Below are 23,360 nucleotides of genomic sequence, written 5' to 3'. Positions count from 1 at the left end.
TCAAGCTGGAAGGCAGGAAGGGGTGGGTCCACCTTTCTCATGTAAAACTTTTCAATGGACTGAAACCCGTTTCTAAAAACATTTCCAAGGAGTCCCAGGATTTTAAAGACTGCCAAGACATTGCTCTTAAGGACTGTCCCGCAAAAGACATTGTTACAACCCCTTCCCTGTTAGAGAAAACTCCGCAACAGGAGTATAAGTTAAAGCTCAGGTCTAGTAAAATAAGTCAGTCAGTTTGATTGTATAAGTCCTCCCCTAGGTGAAACGGTTAGACTGTTTCTGACATGTATAAAATAGACCCCCATAGTGAGAGAGTCAGTCAAAGTTCAATTCAATGTATCGTTTTTCTAAGTTTCATATTATTCATCAGCCTAATGATTTCCTGCACCAGTTATGCCTTTTTCCTATATTTTCCAGTTCCTCATGTAAATAAGTCTGCTAATGCTACAGTAGAGCACACGTTTAGTGATCTGCCTCCTCATGAATATTCTTACCGCCTCGCTATGCGTAACAACACATTCATCCGTATGTTACATTATTCACACCAGACCAGCAATACCACTAATTGTTGGGTGTGTGGTCGACTCCCCCCTTTCCAGACACCGAAGGGAGTTCTGCCACTTTTTCCTTATCCATTTTCACATAATGGTTCATGTGGAGCATGGTCCACGTTAACGTCATCCTCAACAGATATGTCTTTTCTTAACAGTACATGTTTCCCAGACAAGCAAGGTTTCCCCCACAGAACAGGTTTAGATCTAGAAAATGAAGTATATAATTTAGGTAATTATTCGTCGAATTTCATGGTCCTGAATGTTCAGTCTGATACTACTCCAGACTCACCTGCTATTTCAGTACTACCAGTCAAAGGCGAATTATGTGTCCGTAGTTATGGTTCTGTACATGTAGGACATAGTGAATGTACTACTGTTATCCAGTATAGTGACAGTGGGAAATCTGTTTTCAAAGCTTCACGTCATTCTTATTTTATTTGTGGCCAAACCGCATATGTCCGTCTGCCCCTCGATTGGGAGGGAACCTGTTACATTGCTTTCCTACTGCCACCTGTTTTCCTAGCCCCATCTGATTATCACAGAAACACACATCTAGTACACATTAGACATAGAAGGGAGTCCCCAATTGTCGATTATACTGAAACTACTCTAGAACAGTATACAGATTTCAATAAAGGTTTCTTCTTCTTTGTAGGACCTGTCCAGAATAGTAAACTGATCCGTAGGTTAACAAGAACCCTTGAAGCTGTAGTAAATGAGACTGCCTCCGCTCTAGGTAACCTAACCGAAGAGCAATCCTTTATGAGAATTGTCGTTTTACAGAATCGTCTCGTCCTTGACGTCATACTGGCCGATAGGGGCGGGGCCTGTAGAGTCCTCGGATCTAGTTGCTGCATTTTCATTCCAAATAACGCGCCGTCTGTTTATTCAGCTATAACCAGACTCCATAAAATTGCCCATCTGTTACATCAAGATCCAGGCACCTGGACATGGTCCGGTTGGTTCTGGAATATAATTTCCGCATGGGGATGGAAAGTCCTGTCTTTTCTAAGTATTGCAGTAGCGATCATATTTAGTTGCTGCCTCTGTATACAATGTGGCCCTGCGATTTGCGGCATTTGCGCTACCTCTTGTATTCCTAGTCCTAAGCCCCGTTCTAAGTCCCGTTCCAAGATAATTCGAGACGAGCAAATGGTACTGTATGAAATGATAGATGGTATCATGAAAATTGATGTTTCCTGATGGAAACGTAGTGACAAGGAGGGAATGTGGAAAAGTAAATTTTGCCATGTTCTGTGTCCCTACGCCTCATCCATCATATGTTATGTGTGCATGACCAATATGCATATGTTATTCCCCATGTCCGATTAATGACGCAATTACAGTTGTGTCCACCTTTAGTATACTAGTTTCCATTCCTCGTGAATACTACGAATATCAGGCCTATGTAAAGTTACGTTGCCACGTTTTTCAGTGTGCACGTTATTCCATTATAAAGTCCCCGTTTCTAGGCCTCAACAGGGCCCGGACCCTAGATTCAGCTCCTGTCTCCTGAAGCCTCGCTAAGGAGCGATACAGCCCCCACCTGTATCCTCGACCCTTCACTTACTTCCTGCCTCGCAGTGCCCGGTGCAGCTTGGCTCTGCCTCTGAGTCTGCCAAAAGTATGTTATAGTTCCAGTTATCAGTTCAGTCCTCCTTCTCTGCATTCCTAAGCTACTGAACTGCATCAATAGTTTCCGTCATTGTCTAGCCTTCTCGTCTCCATGTTAGAGAAATACTGTATTTAATGGTCATTTAATATTCTTCATCACGCACTACATGTAGAATAATGCATGGTCCAGTCTTAGAATCACGTTAGCCTTTCCCCTCCTGACTTCTAGTTTATATCAACATGTTCCCTAAACATCAGATACCAGATAGGGTTCAGGCACATGTCGCTCCGACCCTCCAGACTCTAGTCTCTGCTCCTAGCACAGAGTTCATAGCCCCCAGCTTCTCCTAGTAACACGTCATTGCCAGTTTACGCGCACCATTAGGTTAGAGGTCCCGGCTCCTTAGGTAGCCCCCTCCAATGCTTCCGCCCCATTCATGACATATTCTGTTACGTCTGCACCACATGTCTATGTATACGCCTTGTTACACCCACTTTTACTGTTATCTTTCGCGACTGCTACGCGTCACGCCTTCTGTTCCACCCACTGCTACGCCTACTGCAAGGTAATGCTATGTGTTAGCGCTATGTATATATGCCTGTGTATTGTTATGAAAAGTGAGCGCGCTCATCCCAGACTCGGCCCCAGCAGCTGCTGGGTCATCCTATGCAGGTTGTCCTGATCCTGTCCTTATGCTGTAATAAACCTGCAGAAACTCCTACTACCTCGAATCTTGACTCTTATTTATTGAGCTATCTGTTATGCTATATGCCTAGTCAAAAATAGGGTATTATTTATTTATTTACCACAGAAGGATCATGAAGGTCTCTGTCTCTGTACCTGTTCAAGCACTGAGATTAGAATTATCCATCACAAGCGCTTATGCCACAGCTGTGGCCAATGTAATCAGGTGGGCCTACAATCTATTGCATGCTAAAGAGAACACTTTAAGATCGTTGCTGAAAAAAGAGACTTTTGGGTTGGAAGCAAAAAAACAAAATTTTCAAGAGAATATGATTGTTGCATTCCAAATGGCAAAAATCAGTCCAGATATTCTACTCACCTGGTCAACAGCGCAAATGAAACTTTTCTTAAAATGTTTTACTCCGAAACTGAGCTATGAACTAGACATTGACCATTGTAACAAACTACCTACTTACAAGCCCTTTGCAGACTTACTGGAATATAAACAAATCCAGCCGTACACTGAATATACCTTAACGCATGGTGCGAGGAGGGTGATTACTATGCTTCGACTGGGTATCCTACCTGTATTAGCATTTACATCGAGATGGTTACCTGGAAAATCGCCAAAATGTACACTATGCGAAGGGGGTGTTCAGAATGTAGAGCATTTATTATTTGTATGTTCTAATCTCAATGTAACCATAGCTCGTGCAAGATTCCTAGACCCGATCTATCGTTCCTGCAGAATTACAACGGTGAGAGAACTAATGATATTGTGTAAGCAGCCTCCGAATGAATTTGTATGTTATAATTTTTATAAATTTTTTAAGTTCTTTTTACCTTTATATTGAAAAATAATGAATTTTTTAAAATTTTTATTTTTTTTTGATTGTGTAAAAATGTATACTTTGTGGTCCTCTGTCGAGTACCAACACAAATAAACTTTTTGACTTTGACTTTGACACTAGATGCATAGTTAACTGGAAATAATGTGCATGATTTCAATGGACTTTACAGTCTGAAAGAACACATTTTAAGTAATTGCATTAATCAAAGTTGCATCAACATTTAGTAGACCTAGGTCTCATTTCTCCCCAAGAATATTAAAAAAAGGCAGACCACTGGGTCAAGACTAGGGTAACAAAAACAACCACTGGGGCTGACTACAAGAAAGGGGTTACCAAACATCCCCAGGGTAAAGGTGAGTACTGTGAATAAAGCACAACTATGCTAACTCCCGCTGTACAGACGCTGTTATAACTTATAATCCAACCTAATGACTTTCACTCTTACTTCTACTTATGCTCATTTTTCAGTTGTCTCTTATTCCTTCTTATTGCTACTTACTCATACTTTTACTCCGTCTGTTTACTCTTACTTATTCATCATCATCTTACTTACTGTGATATTTTCACATACTACTGCTTAGTGGTACTTACTCCTACTTACTCCTACTCTTACTTAAGCTTTCTACTACTATTACTCATACTCTTACTCCTACATACTCTATGCTTCCTCACGCTTAAAACGTAGTATAATCTGTACTTATGATTAGCCTTACTCCTATTCTCAATTCTTGCATGTTCCTTCTTAAGCCTACTTAATCTTACTCATTCCTGCCTATCCCTAGTGTTACACTTACTCTACTCCTATTCGTATGCTTACACTTGCCTCTACTTACTTCTACACGTGCTCCTACTACTCGATATCTTTCTCCTACACTTCTACTTACTTCTAAACTTACTTTTTATTACTTCTGTTAGGTAACCCTACAATTAAACATGCTTGTCCAGTTAGTCAATGTTACTTCTGCCCACCTCTATATTTATTTGAACTTGCCCCCCACTTTTATACTTTACTTTTGCTTACTTCTACTCCTGTTAATTCCTTTCCTACTTCTAGCATTATTGCTAACTAGTGCTAGGGCTAGATTTGAAGTTTAGTGGATGGGATACTCCGATCCAAACGTAACTGATATCCCGTCCACCATTTCACAAGTGCCATAGGATATAATGCACTTATTATATGGCAAACCGGCTAGATGTCACGTTCGTACGGAGTATCCCACCCACCATCTCTAAATGAGGCCTCTGGTTGGTCCTACTGTTATTTCAACTTATGCTGACTCCACTCTATCCTCTTCTCTTCTCATACTGCTACTTACACCTACTCGCCTAATTACTTTTATGTTTGCTTTCACTCCAAATTACTCTTGCTGTTCCTACTACTTACTCCTACTTACTTCAAGTCTGATTCCTATTTATTCATACTACTACTTACACTTACTCTTATTACTATTTACATCCACTCTCACACCAGGCTATTACTACTTTTACTTGCGCTTTCTCATACTTAACCCATGCTCTTCTTTTACTTACTCTTACTCCTACTTACTCAGCCGGCCATTGTCTATCTTTCTATTCCTGACCCACTCTTTGCTTCTCTGTCCATGTTTTCCTCTCTGTTGCTTTTACCCTCTACCTCTTACTTTTTCCCCTGTCCCGTCTTTCTGTCTCATTGTCCCTTTGCTTCTGTCTCTTCCTCTATGCCTGTCTCTTCGCTCTGTTCCTATGCCTCTGTATCTCAGTCCATTTTTTATTGTCCATCTGTCACTCTCTCCCTGCCTCTCTGCTCCTGTCCCTCTTAATCTATTTCTGACCCTCTCTCCTTGGGGGCCTGTCCCTCATTTCCTGCCCCTCTATTATTGTATCTTTCCCCTGTTCTTGTTTCACTGTCACTGACCCTCTTATCTCTGCTCATCTGCCTCTGTCCCTGTATGTGTCCCTTGGCCAGCCATGCTGACATTTTTACAGAAAATTCTACTTTTTGTATGAAAACATGATATCTTTGCCGAATGTAGTCATTTTTTCTCTCTCTGCATTTATAAGGAGGAACATAATTTCAAAAAATTCCCAATGTTCATGAACATTAGGAGATATTGGGGGAAAAGCAAAGTTTGGCGGTGGGTAGTGTTTTTTAGGGTACCAGGAAAACACACAAGAGGATGGACGGAATGTTGCACAATGGCAAAACATTCACCCCCAGTCACAGATCTGGGTTTAATCCATCGTTATTTTGCTCACCAAGCCACCCCAGTTCAGACATGGCCATATGCAAATCAGTCTTGACCCTGTGCCTCATGGGAACAGTCCAGACCGAACTGCAAAGCCATGTCTTCCCTGGACCGGAATCAAGCATCCTAGGACCGGTTTCTGGCTATCAGCCGCCTTCAGGCAGGATAGCTTGACTCCAGTGGCTTAGTGAGCAAGGGACCCATGTCTGGGCATACCCTTCCCACATAGGGTGAACAGTAAAACACACAAGATGATGGATGGAATGTTGCACAATGGCAAGACATTCACCCCCAGTCACAGATCTGGGTTTAATCCATCGTTATTTTGCTCACCAAGCCACCCCAGTTCAGACATGGCCATATGCAAATCAGTCTTGACCCTGTGCCTCATGGGAACAGTCCAGACCGAACTGCCAAGCCATGTCTTCCCTGGACCGGAATCAAGCATCCTAGGACCGGTTTCTGGCCATCAGCCGTCTTCAGCCAGGATAGACTGACTCCAGTGGCTTAGTGAGCAAGGAACCCACGTCTGGGCATACCCTTCCCACATAGGGTGAACAGTAAAACACACAAGATGATGGACGGAATGTTGCACAATGGCAAAACATTCACCCCCAGTTACAGATCTGAGTTTAATCCATCTTTCTTTTGCTCACCAAGCCACCCCAGTTCAGACATGGCCATATGCAAATCAGTCTTGACCCTGTATCTCATGGGAACAGTCCAGACCGAACTGCCAAGCCATGTCTTCCCTGGACCGGAATCAAGCATCCTAGGACCAGATTCTGGCTATCAGCCATCTTCAGCCAGGATAGCTTGACTCCAGTGGCTTAGTGAGCAAGGGACCCACGTCTGGGCATACCCTTCCCACATAGGGTGAACAGTAAAACACACAAGATGATGGACGGAATGTTGCACAATGGCAAAACATTCACCCCCCAGTCACAGATCTGGGTTTAATCCATTGTTATTTTGCTCACCAAGCCACCCCAGTTCAGACACGGCCATATGCAAATCATTCTTGACCCTGTGCCTCATGTGAACAGTCCAGACCGAACTGCCAAGCCATGTCTTCCCTGGACCGGAATCAAGCATCCTAGGACCGGTTTCTGGCTATCAGCCGTCTTCAGCCAGGATAGCTTGACTCCAATGGCTTAGTGAGCAAGGGACCCACGTCTGGGCATACCCTTCCCACATAGGGTGAACAGTAAAACACACAAGATGATGGACGGAATGTTGCACAATGGCAAAACATTCACCCCCAGTCCCAGATCTGGGTTTAATCCATCGTTATTTTGCTCACCAAGCCACCCCAGTTTAGACATGGCCATATGCAAATCAGTCTTGACCCTGTGCCTCATGGGAACAGTCCAGACCGAACTGCCAAGCCATGTCTTCCCTGGACCGGAATCAAGCATTCTAGGATCATTTTCTGACTATCAGCCATCTTCAGCCAGAAAAGACATGGCTTGGCAGTTCGGGCTGGACTGTTCCCATGAGGCACAGGGTCAAGGCTGATTTGCATATGGCCATGTCTGAACTGGGGTGGTGTGGAGTGCAAAAAAACGATGGATTTAGGCCCAGATCTCTACTGGGGTGAATGTATGACATTGTTCTGCATTCTGTCCATTAACTGTTGTTTTTGCATTTGTCACCCCGAGAGTGATGGGTATGCTCAGACGTGAGTCCCATGCTCTCCACACCACTGGAGGCAAGCTAACCTGGCTGAAGACGTCTGATAGCCAGAAACCGGTCCTATGCTGCTTGATTCCGGTCCAGGAAAGACATGGCTTGGCAGTTCGGGCTTGACTGTTCCCATGAGGCACAGGGTCAAGGCTGATTTGCATATGGCCATGTCTGAACTGGGGTGGTGTGGAGTGCAAAAAACGATGGATTTAGGCCCAGATCTCTGTACTGGGGTGAATGCATGACATTGTTCTACATTCTGTCCATCAACTGTTGGCAGTTCGGGTTGCACAGGGTCAAGGCTGATTTGCATATGGCCATGTCTGAACTGGGGTGGTGTGGAGTGCAAAAAAAGATGGATTTATGCCCAGATCTCTGTACTGGGGTGAATGTATGACATTGTTCTGCCTTCTGTCTATCAACTGTTGTTTTTGCATTTGTCACCGCGAGTGGGATGGGTATGCTCAGACGTGAGTCCCATGCTCTCCACACCACTGAAGTCAAGCTATCCTGGCTGAAGACGGCTGATAGACAGAAACCAGTTCTATGATGCTTGATTCCGGTCCAGGAAAGACATGGCTTGGCAGTTCGGGCTGGACTGTTCCCATGAGGCACAGGGTCAAGGCTGATTACATATGGCCATGTCTGAACTGGGGTGGTGTGGAGTGCAAAAACACGATGGATTTAGGCCCAGATCTCTGTACTGGGGTGAATGTATGACATTGTTCTGCATTCTGTCCATCAACTGTTGTTTTTGCATTTGTCACCCCGAGTGGGATGGGTATGCTCAGACGTGAGTCCCATGCTCTCCACACCACTGGAGTCAAACTATCCTGGCTGAAGACGGCTGATAGCCAGAAACCAGTCCTATGATGCTTGATTCCGGTCCAGGAAAGACACGGCTTGGCAGTTCGGGCTGGACTGTTCCCATGAGGCACAGGGTCAAGGCTGATTTGCATATGGCCATGTCTGAACTGGGGTGGTGTGGAGTGCAAAACTATGGATTTAGGCCCACATCCCTGTACTGGGGTGAATGTATGACATTGTTCTGCATTCTGTCCATCAACTGTTGTTTTTTCAGGGTACCAGGGACACAGCCTGCTTAGCCTAATGCCGGAGGTGTTGTCGCAGGGCTGGCTTTAGCGCTGGTGGCTCCCTGTGCGACAACATTTTTTGGCGCCCACTCAATGGCCTCTTTCTGCACGGATTCCTTCACTACCACCCTTGAATGTTATCCCTCATCTCAAATATGCCTTTGTTGGCACACTTGGTAAAGCCAGCACCCGGAGTCCTGTTCAGCACCACAGATAGCAAGGTACACCTCTGCACCCGAGACATGCGAGCTAGGCAGAGCTGTTTTGCCTGGTGGTTCCTGGTCTAGGGGCCCCTCTAAGCTTCACCTACAAGGGGCTCCTCTGAACTCAACCTGCAAGTACTGTTTTGCCAAGTGTTGTTTTTGACTGCTCCTGAAGCTCCCATTCAGCACCAAGGACAGCCAAGTCACCTCTGCACTCAGACTCCCTGGGCAGCTTGGTGTGTGGACCCCAAGGACTGCAATGATAAAGTTTGACAGAGCTGCGAAGTATTGATTTTATCATTACTGAAAATTCTTTTACTCCGGTTATATGAGCTGTACATACTTCATTCTGGTATCTAAAATTATATAAAAATAAGTTCTATTTGTATAAATTGGTGCTTGATTTCTTTTTTGTCATGTTGATTACTTATCGACTCTGTTGATACTGTAAAATGCTTAACACGTTCCTCTAAGTAAACCTGTCTGCTCTTTGCTGCTATACTATGACTGAGAAGGATTACTGATGTGAATCTGAGGTCCACTTCTGGGTATTGTGTTAATATTACATGGTAAGGCCTCCCAGCCATACCACATAATATTTCCACCTTGCTACATTCCCTGTGATGCTCAAGGTTATCAGAATATTATCTGCCCCTTGGCCCCCTTCCTACACCCAGAAGGGGGCAGTAGGCATGTGCAATATTTTGCTCCGCTGCCTTGCAAAGGGATGAGGTATTGATTTATTTACACAACCATGTTTTTCCTAAATGTTGGGGTGGTGTGAACTCATCTTCCTGCTTGCCCTAGGATATGGAGGAATATTTACCATCTCGGCAGAGCCCAAGGGTGGGTAGTAGTGCTCCTTGACAACACTTTGCCTCTACTTTGCACAAATGCAGTAGCGGTATATCTCTCTCACCTCTGCCTTGCCCAAGGGCAGGAAGAAGTTTATTTCTCACCACAGAGTGGGAGTTGGTGGGCATTGGTATGAAACTGTTTCTCCTCTTTGCGGAAGGACAGGGTAGGGATTTACACATATATTGCAGCTTCATTGAAAATTGGGAAAGATATATTGGGTCCGGACTGACAAATATAAACGTCACCCTCACAGTTGGGCAAGACGGTTGTGTGTAAGAATGTACATCTATTATTAAAACACATTGGACCAAGATTTGCACAAGGGCAAAAATATTTGGGAAGACAAAATAATGCCATTTTTTAAATTGTTCATTATATACTGTGGCATTCTGTGTGTCAAAGTATACTGTTCAAAAGAGTAGCAATTGACTACAAAGGATGTAAAGTTGACAAGAAGCTTGTTTTTAGAAAAAATACACTCCGATATTTGATAACAAAAGATTTTATCTACCAAAGAGAAAAGCTGATTATCAGAATTTGTCTAGCTGATAATTAGGGACACGATGACAAAAGTGGTCCGTTTATAAATACAAAATTGTTTCAAACTGATTTGGGACCACTAATTGCCGGTATTCTGCCATCTTTTCCATAGCCATAAAGGGCACCTTCTTGGTTCACCAACAGTTATATTCAACATTCATGTGGAACGTTTAATTCTCTTTATTGATTAAGTTTTAGGACTTTAAAATCATTTTTTTATACTCCAATTGAATGGTTGAACCTTAAAATCCATGTAAGTTTAGTGAGCGCTAAGCTCATTAAGGCATGAGACCTGTGAGCTTCCTTAGTTTTGAAGTTGTCTATCGTTCCCTTTTGCTATTGGACGCTCAATCTGAGCAGGGTGGGAAATGAAAGGCATCAGGAGGCAGAAGTGGAAAGAGATGCTGTGTTCTTTCTGAGAATGACAGGAGGCCAAATTGCACTATTATTTGAGTTTGTCAGAAAATGCACTATTTAGGCACAATTTGTCAAGAATGTCCCAATGTAAATGTCAAAATTTGTAAAGCGCACAGCTACCTCCACCGGAGGTGTCCCGGCGCTGTCCGTATACCGCTTAGGAACCCTTCCTGGCTTTCCTGGGAAATGTCCACTCCTGGGCACCCCCCAGGTGCAGCCAGGCATCCCAGCGCTTTTGGGGCCGTTGTGGAGACTAAGCAAGCTATTGCCCAGAGTTGTAGCGTGGGACACCATGATCAGAACAGGCACTGAGGTGAGAATATCCAGTCAGGGGAATTAATGAGCCGGAGACCCGCTGAGGCGGGAATCGAACCCTGGTCCCTGGCCAGAGCTCTGCATCAAGGTCTGCCTGCTCTAACCATTGAGCCACACTTCTCCACCAATGAAAGTCTACCCTCAGAACTATCTACAGAAATTTGACCATTATCTGCAGACCAATAAGTATAAGAGTATTTTTTCTGGGCCCCATAAGAGCCGTCTTTAAAAGCTAAGGCTTTTACACAATTGCTCTTGAAAATATGTTATAAAGCGCAGCATTTTTTGTAAATTGCTCGAGATAGCACGCCTAGCACTTTGCCCAGGTGGTTTACGCCCCCCTGTTTGAAGTCCTTTTACCACTACTGTGATGACAACTGAGCTCATTTTAGGTACTCTTACTGCGGTAAGTAACATCTGATACAAAGTTAAGCCTACGCACCCCTCATTATAAGCTGGCCAGATTTGCCGGCCAATAATTTTAACTGAGGTAAATCTGATAACCCATTTTGCTGTGGTAGGGGCGAAGCTGCCCAAATTGGGAATTAGGGATCATCTGGAATCAGGGACATTTTAGGATTTTAGGGCCCCAGCCAAACGTATGTTGGGGGCCGATGTTCTGAACAGCTTTGCATGTATGATCTATTTTCAGCTCTTTCAGGCCCTTTATGTCAAGGTTCCTGACACACTGTCAGGCATACTGATACAAATTCTGATTATGTTCCCATCAAATATTCAGGGGTAGTGATGTGTGTTTTCACTACTGTAACACAGCAGCAGCTCACTAATATTATTGCTAATAATCTCTGTGATCATCTCCTGTTTCGAATATGTGAAGTCATGTCGTTTTCCGATCTACAATAAACCTTTTATAAATGTTGCATGGCTTTGAAAAATCATAAACACGGCATTTCTCTGCAAAATATCTGTAACAAACTCCCACACATTGCCCTAATAAAAATACATGACAGGAAAACTGTATTTTAAATTATCTATGTTTGAGAATCATTCAAGGTCATCAGAGTAGGTCTGTCTTCAGAACAGATCTGGTTCTATCAGGGGGCCCCCTGAAAGACTGGGGCCCTGGGCCTGAGCCCACTTTGCCCATGCCTTAAAACGTCTCTGTCTGCAATACTGGAGTTTGTGCAACCAATTACTGCAGGTTTTCCCGCGTTCTAACCTCTTTTCCTAAGAATCCTATGGCAGCAGGTGGGGAAATCTCCTCCAGGGATATTGGGTCTTAAGGTATTAACACAATACTTTCGTAACTAGAATTGAATACGGTTTTTGCGTCTAATCCTGTTTTTTTGGCTAACTCTGACACCCAAGTTTTAGCCTTCATTCATCAAATTTACGGATGTGCATTAACCGACCAAGAACCAGCTACATCGGCTTCTGGTTGATGAAAAATTGCTGCTGTGCCATAGAGGCTACATGCACACTTTACCTGCCATTACGGTTTACCAATGAACCTTATTACTCCAGTGCGACCGCTGTATTTGGGATCTGGAGTCAAGGATTCATTTTTCATTGTAGTTCTTTCATGCTTTGAATTTTCATTAACGCCCACGATTAATAGGGTAAACTCTGGCTCCTCCTCAGCTTGCTGAAAGGATACTGGATTCTGGATATCTTAGCAGAGCAGTCCATGCCACTGGTTTGTGGCTGCGCAGCGCATCTGTATTTACTTTACCTATGTTTCTTTTCAAAACCAATGCTCTTATTATTTTGCTCACAAACTTTTCTAATCAACTATTTATTATGTTGCAGAGTTATTTGTCTGTGTGCCCAGTTTGAATCTGTATTCCAGCATGGTTTGAGGCGGAGCCGAGGCTTAGCATTAACAGCAGCAGCCATTAAACAGGCGGCAGGATTCTCAAGCAAAACAGAGACAGGTAAGCTGTTATTTTCCATTCCGCTCCTTTGTGCTTTGAAAGTTACTTCCTGAGAAATAAGCATAATTGCCGTTTTTATTTTTTTTAATGGAAAAAAGTAATAGGAATTGCCTCTCGCAATCTGCCAGACTCATTAGTTGAATACTGAAATTATTTTTCACATTGAACTGATTCATTCCACCTAACATGGTGGGTGGAAGGCTTCCACTATTTTGAAAATCTTCCTCTTCTTTAGTTAAGACCCCACCCACCATCACAGGGGACACCCTGGATAAATACAGAGCAAACCTTGCTATTGTTCTTAACAACATTCCATTAGGCATGAATATAGAAACATACATTCTTTACATGGAATTGCATACAAGCTTGCTTCCTGTGGCGATTTCAGTATTTAGTTTGGTAGCAGCTATTAGTCATACAAAACCTCTTAGGTGAGCAAGTGTTCTTGCAATCTTCTTCATCTCAAGGGCATTGCAATCATCAACAGGAGCACCCTCTGATAAGGGGGGAACTCTCAACATTTCCTGTTTGCCTCCCACCCGAAATTTGTATGATTTTGGTGGACAACACCGCTAATTGCTGTTGTTTGGTTTATGTGGTGCTGTCGTGTGGCCAGAGCTACAACCACAATGGAGGAAGGCTTCCCAGCTAATATTTTTAATCTAGTAGAAAGACCCTTAACCCCTTGCATGCTCATGACGGCCCCCGGACCGTCATGCATCACGATGGTCATGTGCTGACGACGGCCGGGGGCCGTCCTAATCCTGCCCACTATGTAAATCGCCCTCACAGCACGAAAATTTGCAGCGCATGCAAGGGGTTAAAATGCTAAAAAGTATTAAATGTTAAGATACATTTAACTTGTAGTCTTCGGGGCTCCGAAGGCCTGCATTTTTGGAGCAGACTACAATATTATGGTGCTGAAAATTGTGCCGTGAGCATGCTACCCTTCTCTCACCAACAGTTTGAATCACAGTTACTCTGCTTACTGTCTTGCACGCTACGAGATACATAACTGTCTTCTTGACAGACTGGGGCAAACTATGCTAACCCACAACCATGGCCTGCACATCCTGTATCACACTCTGCTTCCTCTCTGACGTTGAACTTCATCCAGTCGCGTTGCAGTACAATACAGTGTCAAAAAATAAATAAATATATATTTCTGTAGTAGGGGATCTCTGTTATAGTCATAATCTAGTGAATAGTCCCGCCCATGTGCGTGGACCCCGGAGCAATCAAAAATAATCTCTTAAGCTGTCAAACATTGCAGAACTGCATCAACACTTAAGAGAGAATTTAAAGACATATAATGCAGCCTATATCCACAGGCTACACTGTCCAGTACTTCAACTAGAAATTCCACCAAAATCCACAAACAGCACAGCCTGCCCAGGGTTTTCCAAGAGAAATATCTTGCCTTTAACAGCAAAACCCTCTGGAATGATAGAGAGGAAGAAGTGGACAGACAAGCCCCATAGGCTGCCATTATGTGGCTCAGAACAGGATACTGTGTCTTTAAGAGAACTTTCCAGAAGTCTCACAGTATCCCAGAATTCACTGCAGGTCCCTTTTACTTTCAGTTCTTTTTTCCGGCTCCTGCAAGCAGGACCCTGGAGCATTGAGCTCTCCCATTTCAATGGTTTATTTGGTCATTTTTCACTGTTTTCAAGTTTTTTGAGTGCTTTTCTTGAAGTACTTTGGTGTTTCTTCCTTGTGTTTGTCTTGGTGCACTCTTTATTTGCCAATATGCCTGCATTATTTGACAAATGCCCGGAGTGCTCAAGGAAGAAGGCCAAGTCGGAACCACACGAGATGTGCATCATCTGCCTTCCCTCATCTCATGTCCCAGAGGAGTGTGACATCTGCCAGGGCTTCTCTAGCAGAACCCTGAGGGACAGACTGAAGATCAGGCTCCAAGGACTGGAGGACAGAAGACTGAAGGAACAAGGTGGGTCTGGAAGGGCTTCCTCTGCCCATGCTGAGGCCTCTGGGGGGCTCCCCAGGGGCAGGAAGACCAGCCAGCATCCCCATTCTCCGTCGGCGTCGATTGCACCGACTACGGCGTCGATAGGGATGACTGCAGTCTGTTTCCCGTCTCCCCAGGGCTCTGGGTTGAAGCGGCGTCGACGCTCGGCGTCGAGGGAACTGAATAGACCGCTGTCGAAGTCACCGGTGACGATTTCGTCGTCGTCGGCGTCGTCGTCGAGTATTCGACGTCGAGAAGTGGCCCGGCGTAGGCGCTCGCCGTCGAGGCGACACCGCCGTTCGCCGCCGGCGAAGAGAAGAAGGTCGTCGTCGAGGGGACCCTCGACGCCGAGGCGGCGTTCAGCGTCGAGGAGACTCTCGCCGCCGAGACGAAGATCGCCGTGGAGGCGAAGGTCGCCGTCGAGGCAAAGGCGTTCGACGTCATGGAAGAGGCGTTCGACGTCATGGAAGAGGCGTTCGACGAGACGCTCGCTGGCAAGGAGCCGACGTTCGCCGTCGGGTCGACGTTCTTCGACTCCACAGAGGCGCAGAAGTAGTTCTGGCACCAGGAGTCAGCCGAGCAGGCAGCAGGTGCCTATGGGGGATTCTCCAACGCCCCAGCCTAGAAAAGAGGGCGGATCACCAGGCTCGGTTTATTCCGAAGTGTTTACTCCTTCTAGGCCGAAGTCGGTTACGTCCCCTCCTCCATTGCCCAGGGGGCCACCGCCGCGGGCTCCCACCCTGCCTCCACTTCCACTTCCACCTCCTCCTCAACCTCAACCACTACTTCCGGCTGACAGACCTCCTCCGGTTCCTCCGAGGACGGCGTCGCTGCCTCGATTCCCGACGCCCCCTAAGGGTACCCCTCAGCCGAGGGCCCCTGCCGGGCCAAAGTCGCCCGCTCCGGTGAAGCCGGCTGAGCGCCCGAAGCCAAGGAGATCGCGATCTCGCTCAGATCGGAGGGGGAGATCGAGGAGTCGTCACAGGTCCTCCATGAGATCGAGACGGCGTCACAGGAGGAGACGGTCACGGTCCCGCACGGATTCCTCCGGGACCAGGAACCTACTCACCGACCTTGTCGGAATCCCGGGGACGAGAGTATCGCCGGTGGACGACATCAGCAAGATCCAGGATGTTCTCCTGAGGGGTGCAGCGAAGTTGGGTATCACGATGACGGTGCTTACTCCAACAACATCCGTAATTTTCGAGACACTGCATAAAAACACCTGTCTCGACCTTTACTACCCCTGGTGCCGGGGCTGGTAGTGCCTGCAAAAGAGTTGTTTCTCACCCCTGCGGTGACAAAGTCCGCTCCCTCGCGGCTCCGTAAGAAGTACTGGGCCCCTGATTTGACCCTGCCTTTCTTCGGATGGACCCTACTCCGGATTCTGTCATAGTGACGGCGGCTAGGAAGCAACATGCCACCTCCCCGTCCTCCACTGTACCTCCGGATAAGGAGAGCCGCTGGATTGACTCGGCAGGCAGAAAGGTCTGTGGGAAGGCCTCTACTGCTATCAAGGCGGCCAGCGCTGCGGCTTTGCTAGGGCGGTACGATCGTGCCCTATGGGAGTCCCTACAGCAGTTCGCTGAGTTCCTTCCCCGGGAGAAAAAGGAAGACTTTCAAGAGGTCCTGAAGGAGGGGATGCTGGTATCGAACCAGCTCATCATCGCGGCTGCGGATACGTCCCTGCTGGCTGCACACGGGTACTGTCATGGTATCAACCAGCGGCGCCATGCATGGCTTCGGCTTAGGTCACTCAAGCCCGAAGCTCAGCAGTGGGTGGCCAATCTGCCTTTCTCGGGTGAAACCCTGTTTGGCAAACATGTGGATGACGAAATGGCCCGCATGAAGGCGGAGGCCGAGACCCTGACGGCGGTCGGGCTGGAAAAGCCCAAAGAGAAGAAGACATACCGCCCGTTCCAAAGACGGTTCGGGGGTCAAGGCCGTGGGCGAAGACAGAATTCGGGACAGCAGCAACAACAGCAGCAGCAGTTCCGGAAGCCCTTCCGGAAGCGCCAGAAGGGTAGAGGCGGCCAACAGTCCCCGGCAGCGAATAAAGGCCCGGCTGGGTCTCGACCCTGAGCGGTTACTTCCCCTACATCCGTTACCTGCTCCGGTGGGGGGAAGCGTTCAATTTTTTCTGGCAGAGTGGAGAAAAAATTACTCCGGACAAGTGGGTGCTGAATATTGTTTGCAATGGATACAGTCTTCGTTTCACCAGCCCGCCTCCCTCCATTCCACCGGTCAGCTCGCAGTTTCAACTGCGCGAGCTCCAAGTGGAGGCCGATATCCTGTTAAGGAAAAGGGCGATAGAAGGCGTACGTCTGTCTCAAAGAGGAAGAGGTCTGTACTCCCGGTTCTTTCTGGTTCGCAAGAAGGACAAGAACGAGTTCAGGCCCATTTTGGATTTGCGACAAGCAAACAGGTGGATTTGCAGAGAGAAGTTTTGCATGCTGTCGTTGCATCAGATTTATCCTCAGCTGCAACAGGGGGACTGACTCTGCGCTATAGACCTACAGGATGCGTACTTCCATGTGCCCATTGCACACAAACACAGGAAGTTCCTGCGATTCCAAGTCGGCACCAATCATTATCAGTACACAGTACTGCCATTCGGGCTGAAGTCTGCGCCCAGAACATTCTCGAAGTGCATGGCGGTGGTAGCTGCACACCTGAGGAAGAACAAGGTGTTTGTCTACCCTTACCTGGACGATTGGTTGATAAAGGCCTCCTCCTTCTCGGAAGCTCAAGCGCACTTCCAGAAGACGTGCGTTCTCTTGAACAAGCTGGGGTTGCACATCAACATGTCCAAGTCTGTCCCGACTCCGGTCCAGTGCATTCAGTACTTGGGAGCCTCCATCAATACGCTGTCTGCAAGCGTGTCTCCTTCGGAGGAGAGACTATTATCACTTCATCGGAAGACTCAGGCTCTTATGACCGCTCCATCTACAACAGTGAGGACGATGTCTTCTCTACTGGGATCGATGGCCTCTTGTATCTTCCTCACACCACACGCACGGCTGCACATGAGACCATTTCTGGAGTGCTTGGAGGATCAGTGGGATCAGAGGAAAGGATCTTGGGACGACAGGATACGGCTGACTCTACATGCTCTTCAGTCTCTGAAGTGATCGTGTTTGGTGGCGAATCTCCTGAGAGGGGTTCCCTTCCACAAGGACATTCCCCCGCAGACTATTGTGGCGGATGCATCTCTCCACGGCTGGGGGGCGCACTCCGGAGACTTACAGATTCAAGGGACGTGGTCCCCGACGGAGTCCACGTACCACATCAATTTCCTGGAACTCAGAGCTGTTCACTTGGCGCTGAAGGCCTTTCATCCGTCTTTCCGGACCAACTCTCTGCTTGTTCAGACTGACAATACGACCACGATGTATTATCTCAACAAGCAGGGGGGGTCGAGATCGCGCACTCTGTCACAGGAGGCGCAGGCGATCTGGCACTGGCTTCTAGCCAGAGGACTGACGATAACGGCTACCCATCTACCAGGTGTGCAGAATGTTCAGGCAGACACACTGAGCAGACTGATTCAGGAAAACCGAATGGGTCATAAACGGCAAAATACTAGGAGAAGTCTTCACAAGGTGGGGGACTCCAGATGTAGATGTGTTCGCCACCACCGAAAACAGCAAATGCCGAGACTTCGCCTCCAGGTACTACCAGCCGGGGACGCTGGGGAATGCGTTATGAATCAACTGGTCGAACAGCTTTCTGTACGCTTTTCCACCCATTCCCCTGATTCTGGCGGTGCTCATCAAACTGTCCCAGTCCAGAGCGCGGATGATCCTGATTGCCCCGGAATGGCCCAGACAGTGGTGGTTCACGGACCTGCTTCACCGGTCTCTCCTTCCTCACATACGGCTGCCGTGCAGGCCGGACCTTCTCACAAAGTTCGGGGGCACATGTTGCACCCTAACCTCTCGTCTTTGAGTTTGGCGCCATGGCTCCTGAGATAGTGCAATATGGCCATCTGAATCTACCTGAAGATTGCATGGACATACTGAAGGAGGCTAAGCGACCTTCCACTAGGACTTCTTATGCTTACAAGTGGAAAAGGTTTTGCATCTGGTGCAAGTCCAAGAACAATGACCCAACGACGTATAAGGAAGATGTCATCCTTCCGTATCTTCTACATCTGGCGCAGTCTGGCCTTAATGTCCATTCCATTAAGGTTCATCTGGCTGCGCTGACTGCCTACAGGAAATGCCATTCACAGACTTCCTTCTTTCAGATCCCTGTGATCGAAGATTTTTTTGGGAGGTCTGAAGAAAGTGTTCCCTCCTGTCCTGCTTCCTTCGCCTTCATGGGAATTGAATGTGGTGCTGTCCAGATTGATGAAGGAGCCTTTTGAACCTATCCATAAGGCTTTGTTGCAGAACCTGTCCTGGAAGGCGGCGTTCCTCGTGGCCATTACATCGGCCCGCAGGGTGAGTGAAATTCAGGCGTTGTGTTGCCAAGAACCTTATACTGTATTTCATGCTGCTAAGGTTGTTTTGCGTACTCACCCTAAATTTCTTCCTAAAGTTATATCTGATTTTCATGTTAACCAGACCATAACTTTACCTACGTTTTTTCAGAATCCTTCCTCTCCATCGGAAAGGTCCCTGCATTCCCTGGATGTCAGGAGGGTGTTGAAATGTTATCTGGATAAAAGCAAGGATATTCGTAGGTCAGACCAATTGTTTATTAATTATGGATCAGTCAGGACGGGTCTTGCTACCTCTAAACAGTCCATCTCGAGGTGGATTGTGTCCTGTATACAATTGTGTTACCAAAAGGCTAATAAGACCTTAGGGGGTAAACCTAAGGCTCATTCCACCAGGGGCAAAGCGGCCACGACTGCTTTGCTCCGTAATGTTCCAATTGCAGAAATCTGCAAGGCGGCCACTTGAAAGTCGGTCCTTACCTTTGCTAAGCATTACTGCCTGGACACTGATGCCAGGACAGACGCTCAGGTTGGGCAGGCTTCGCTGCGAAATCTGTTCGCACAATAGTGGTGTTATTTCTCTTTTCTCCAAAGCCGCTTTGGTGTGGGGATGGGCTTGCCATTCTATTCACTAGATTATGACTATACACAAAGATCCCCTACTACAGAAGGAGTAGTTTCTGTCCTGTAACTCCAGTTCTGTAGTAGGGGTATCTCTGTTATAGTCACAAGCGCCCGCCCTCCTCCCCGGTGGAGAGAGATATTCATGTAAGAAATGCTACAGGTCTGGCGTGTTACGCCTTCAAAAAGAACTGAAAGTAAAAGGGACCTGCAGTGCATTCTGGGATACTGTGAGACTTCTGGAAAGTTCTCTTAAAGGCCCAGTATCCTGTTCTGAGCCACATAATGACAGCCTATGGGGCTTGTCTGTCCACTTCTTCCTCTCTATCATTCCAGAGGGTTTTGCTGTTAAAGGCAAGGTATTTCTCTTGGAAAACCCTGGGCAGGCTGTGCTGTTTGTGGATTTTGGTGGAATTTCTAGTTGAAGTACTGGACAGTGTAGCCTGTGGATATAGGCTGCATTATCTGTCTTTAAATTCTCTCTTAAGTGTTGATGCAGTTCTGCAATGTTTGACAGCTTAAGAGATTGTTTTTGATTGCTCCGGGGTCCACGCACATGGGTGGGACTACTCATACTGGACAGAAACTACTCCATATATTTATTTATATATATATATATATGGTCACAGCGACTCCAGCAGGTCCTTCTAGCAGGCTGGGTTGCCGCATGGGTGCAGACACTTTGGGGTGACCATCATAAAAAAATCTCACAGTCCGACCCATCTAAGTTTGGTGTAGCAGTTCTGGCCTAGTGCTTCTCGCACGGCTGAGATCACGGCTGCCCTCTCCTGGCATATGGGGGTCGCCGGACTATTCCTGCACATAGGCAACAGCCAGATCAGTGTTCAGTCGCTCTCCTCTCACCTTCCTCGGGGATTCCTCTTGGCAGGGCTCGACTTGACCTCGCTCCCTTCAATGCGCTCCTCTTCCTCACAAGGCACACTGGTCTTGGCAAGAAGCATTCTATGGTGCTCAGGCTCCAGGGTAGTTGGTCTTGGTGTCCCTGGGAAAAGTCTCTCACCCAACACGGAGGCTAGCTGGCCTTGACCCCCAGTCTGGGTCACAGGCAGAAGTCTTCCAGAGCTTCCCCTTCTCAAGCAGCCCATCTGGCTGTTTGGCAGATGACACATTGTTGGGAACTCAACCCCTCCTTCTTATATTCCTTTTCCAGACACCAAATGTAATTTATGGTCTGGGTCTTTGATGTTTTACGTTGGGGTACCGATTCTTTTGCAGTCGGCAGTTCTCTTTTCATGTTCCTTTATGAAAGAGGTCTGTCACAGCAGGAATGACTTTGAAGCAAATTATTCACAACAAAATTATTAGGAGGGACCAGTGTTCACACCTGGATGTCAGCCACAGTGCTATGTGCATCAAAGGGTTAATCCCAGACCCCACATCCTACTCTTTATGATTCTCATATCAGCCCTATCTCCTTTCTGACATGTGTCCAGGCCCCTTCCTAGTGATCTATTACAGAATCAGAGATACGTTTTTGAAGCTGTAAAGGTAGTCTCCAGTGTGTCCTCTCTCAGCTCACAGGAATGCAGCAATACACTAATCTGTTGGGGGGGGGGGGGGGGTGATTCCTCTCCTTCTCATGTCTTCAAAAAATCAGGCCTGTGTTTCCCAAAATAGATCCCAGGGTCTTACATACACTGTACCATTAAAGGCACACTCACCCAGTTTACATTCATAGTTCACTTTCTGTTGAGCACTAATATCTCTATGCATTGTACCTTCACATGTACACATTCAGCACAGACACTGAAGCTTTTCTATCTTGAACAAGGGCCAGCACACACAGCCAGTACGTGCGTGCTACACAACTCCTCACCCTTTATGTGTTGTACTTCACGCAAGCACACAGACATCCATCATATGCAGGCCCTGCGCATGCACTGCATAGCACTACATCTCTCATATAATGTATTCCTCTCAGGCAGAATTACACTCGGTACAAGTATTATCCACACACACACTACACTGTACTGCTCTATCCTTGTACTGTACCCTTTCCAGGCACAGGTACATCTAGCACAGAGTCCCTACCCTGTGCTATGCAGCACCACACAACTAGGTGATATAGGCCAAGGGTGAGTTAAGCACACAGCAGCTGAACTTTAAAAAAAGATTATGAGCCTGAAGTCCTCACTCCTGTTACAAAATCTATAAAGGTCCTGTTCACTGGTACTGATCATTAAATAGTATGCTTCCACCACCACGTTTGTGCTGCTTAACGCCTGGTGAAGGTGGTAGCCTTCCACCACTATGAGGGTAGCACTTTGGGCACTGTAGGAAAGTGCCTTTTTGACATGGTCAAACCCCCCTCCCCCCACACACACGTTTTTCCCTAGGACTGATGCTTTTCGTCTGAAAGTGCCCTGGGTCCCTGCTAACCAGGCCACCAGTGCTCTTTCCCTTAAAACAGGAAAATTCCTAAATATAACCCAATTGGCAAGGACTTTAGCAACCCCGTAAGTCCCTAGTAAAGGGTGCCCCTGGTAACTAGGGCATTTGTACTCAAGAAGGGCCCTTAGGGCTGTAGCATGTATTATGCCACACTAAGGGACCAACACACAAATTGCATGCAGATTACAGGCTGTGTGAAATGGTGCTAACCGTTCTGAAAACACAACATGGCACACTCGCTGTGTACCATGCCCATTCACACGACATATACTATATGTATATCACCCCTACAGCAGGCATTAGAGCCCTAAGCCAGGGTGCATTATATTATATGTGAGGACATATCTGTATGAGCAGATATGCCACTGTGATGTCTGGTTCCATTGCCACAACATTGCAAGTGTTCAGGAAGCCATAGTAAGCATATGTACTGGGCACTGGTCATTACGAGTTACTCAGCTACATAATGGCTGACTGGACTCTTCCAAACTGCCACCACAGATGAGTTTCTGACCCCCTTCCCTGGAGTGCCAACGCTCTCAGAGGTCAGTAACAAAGCCTGTTTCGGAGGAACACCTTCTCCAGCAGGCTGGCTAGTGAATTAGCATGCCCAGGCCAGAGGTTTCAAGCCACTGCCACCTTTGATATGCAACCTGGCTTCCCCCAGACTTGAAGAATGCCACCCCCTGCCCTGGGGCCCATTTGGCACCTGAGCATGTGGGAAAATTAGCTAGTCAGTTGACACGTTGCACTGTCAGGCTATGCAAACACCTCTAACACAAATAACTGAGCATTTCATATTTATCTTTTTATTTCATTTTAATAACTTTTTCTTTGATTCGCTTACACTGAGAAGTACAACTGATATTTGCTCCATCGAAGACAAGGTGCTCCAAAAATGGGGGGTGACGGTGCAGTGAAAGTAAGTGTAAGTGCAGAAAGTGCATACTTGGTATGTACAGAGATATATGCAAGTG

At 46.7% G+C, this 23,360-nt stretch overlaps 1 protein-coding gene across 2 annotated transcripts in view; it reads left to right on the top strand.

Annotated features, from left to right (window-relative positions):
• SNX29 (sorting nexin 29) overlaps positions 1–23,360 on the top strand; it is a 1,714,757-nt gene that overhangs the window by 137,236 nt on the left and 1,554,161 nt on the right. For both annotated transcript variants that reach the window (XM_078663166.1, XM_078663167.1), the window contains exon 4: positions 12,813–12,937. In XM_078663166.1, the coding sequence (XP_078519292.1) occupies positions 12,813–12,937 (125 nt within the window). The remainder of the gene's footprint in view (positions 1–12,812; positions 12,938–23,360) is intronic.

The sequence above is a fragment of the Lissotriton helveticus genome, chromosome 10 (assembly GCF_964261635.1).
Source record: "Lissotriton helveticus chromosome 10, aLisHel1.1, whole genome shotgun sequence".
Classification (NCBI taxonomy): Eukaryota; Metazoa; Chordata; class Amphibia; order Caudata; family Salamandridae; genus Lissotriton; species Lissotriton helveticus.
The sequence above is the reverse complement of the archived record's forward strand: the minus strand, read 5'-3'. Positions and strand labels throughout refer to the sequence as shown.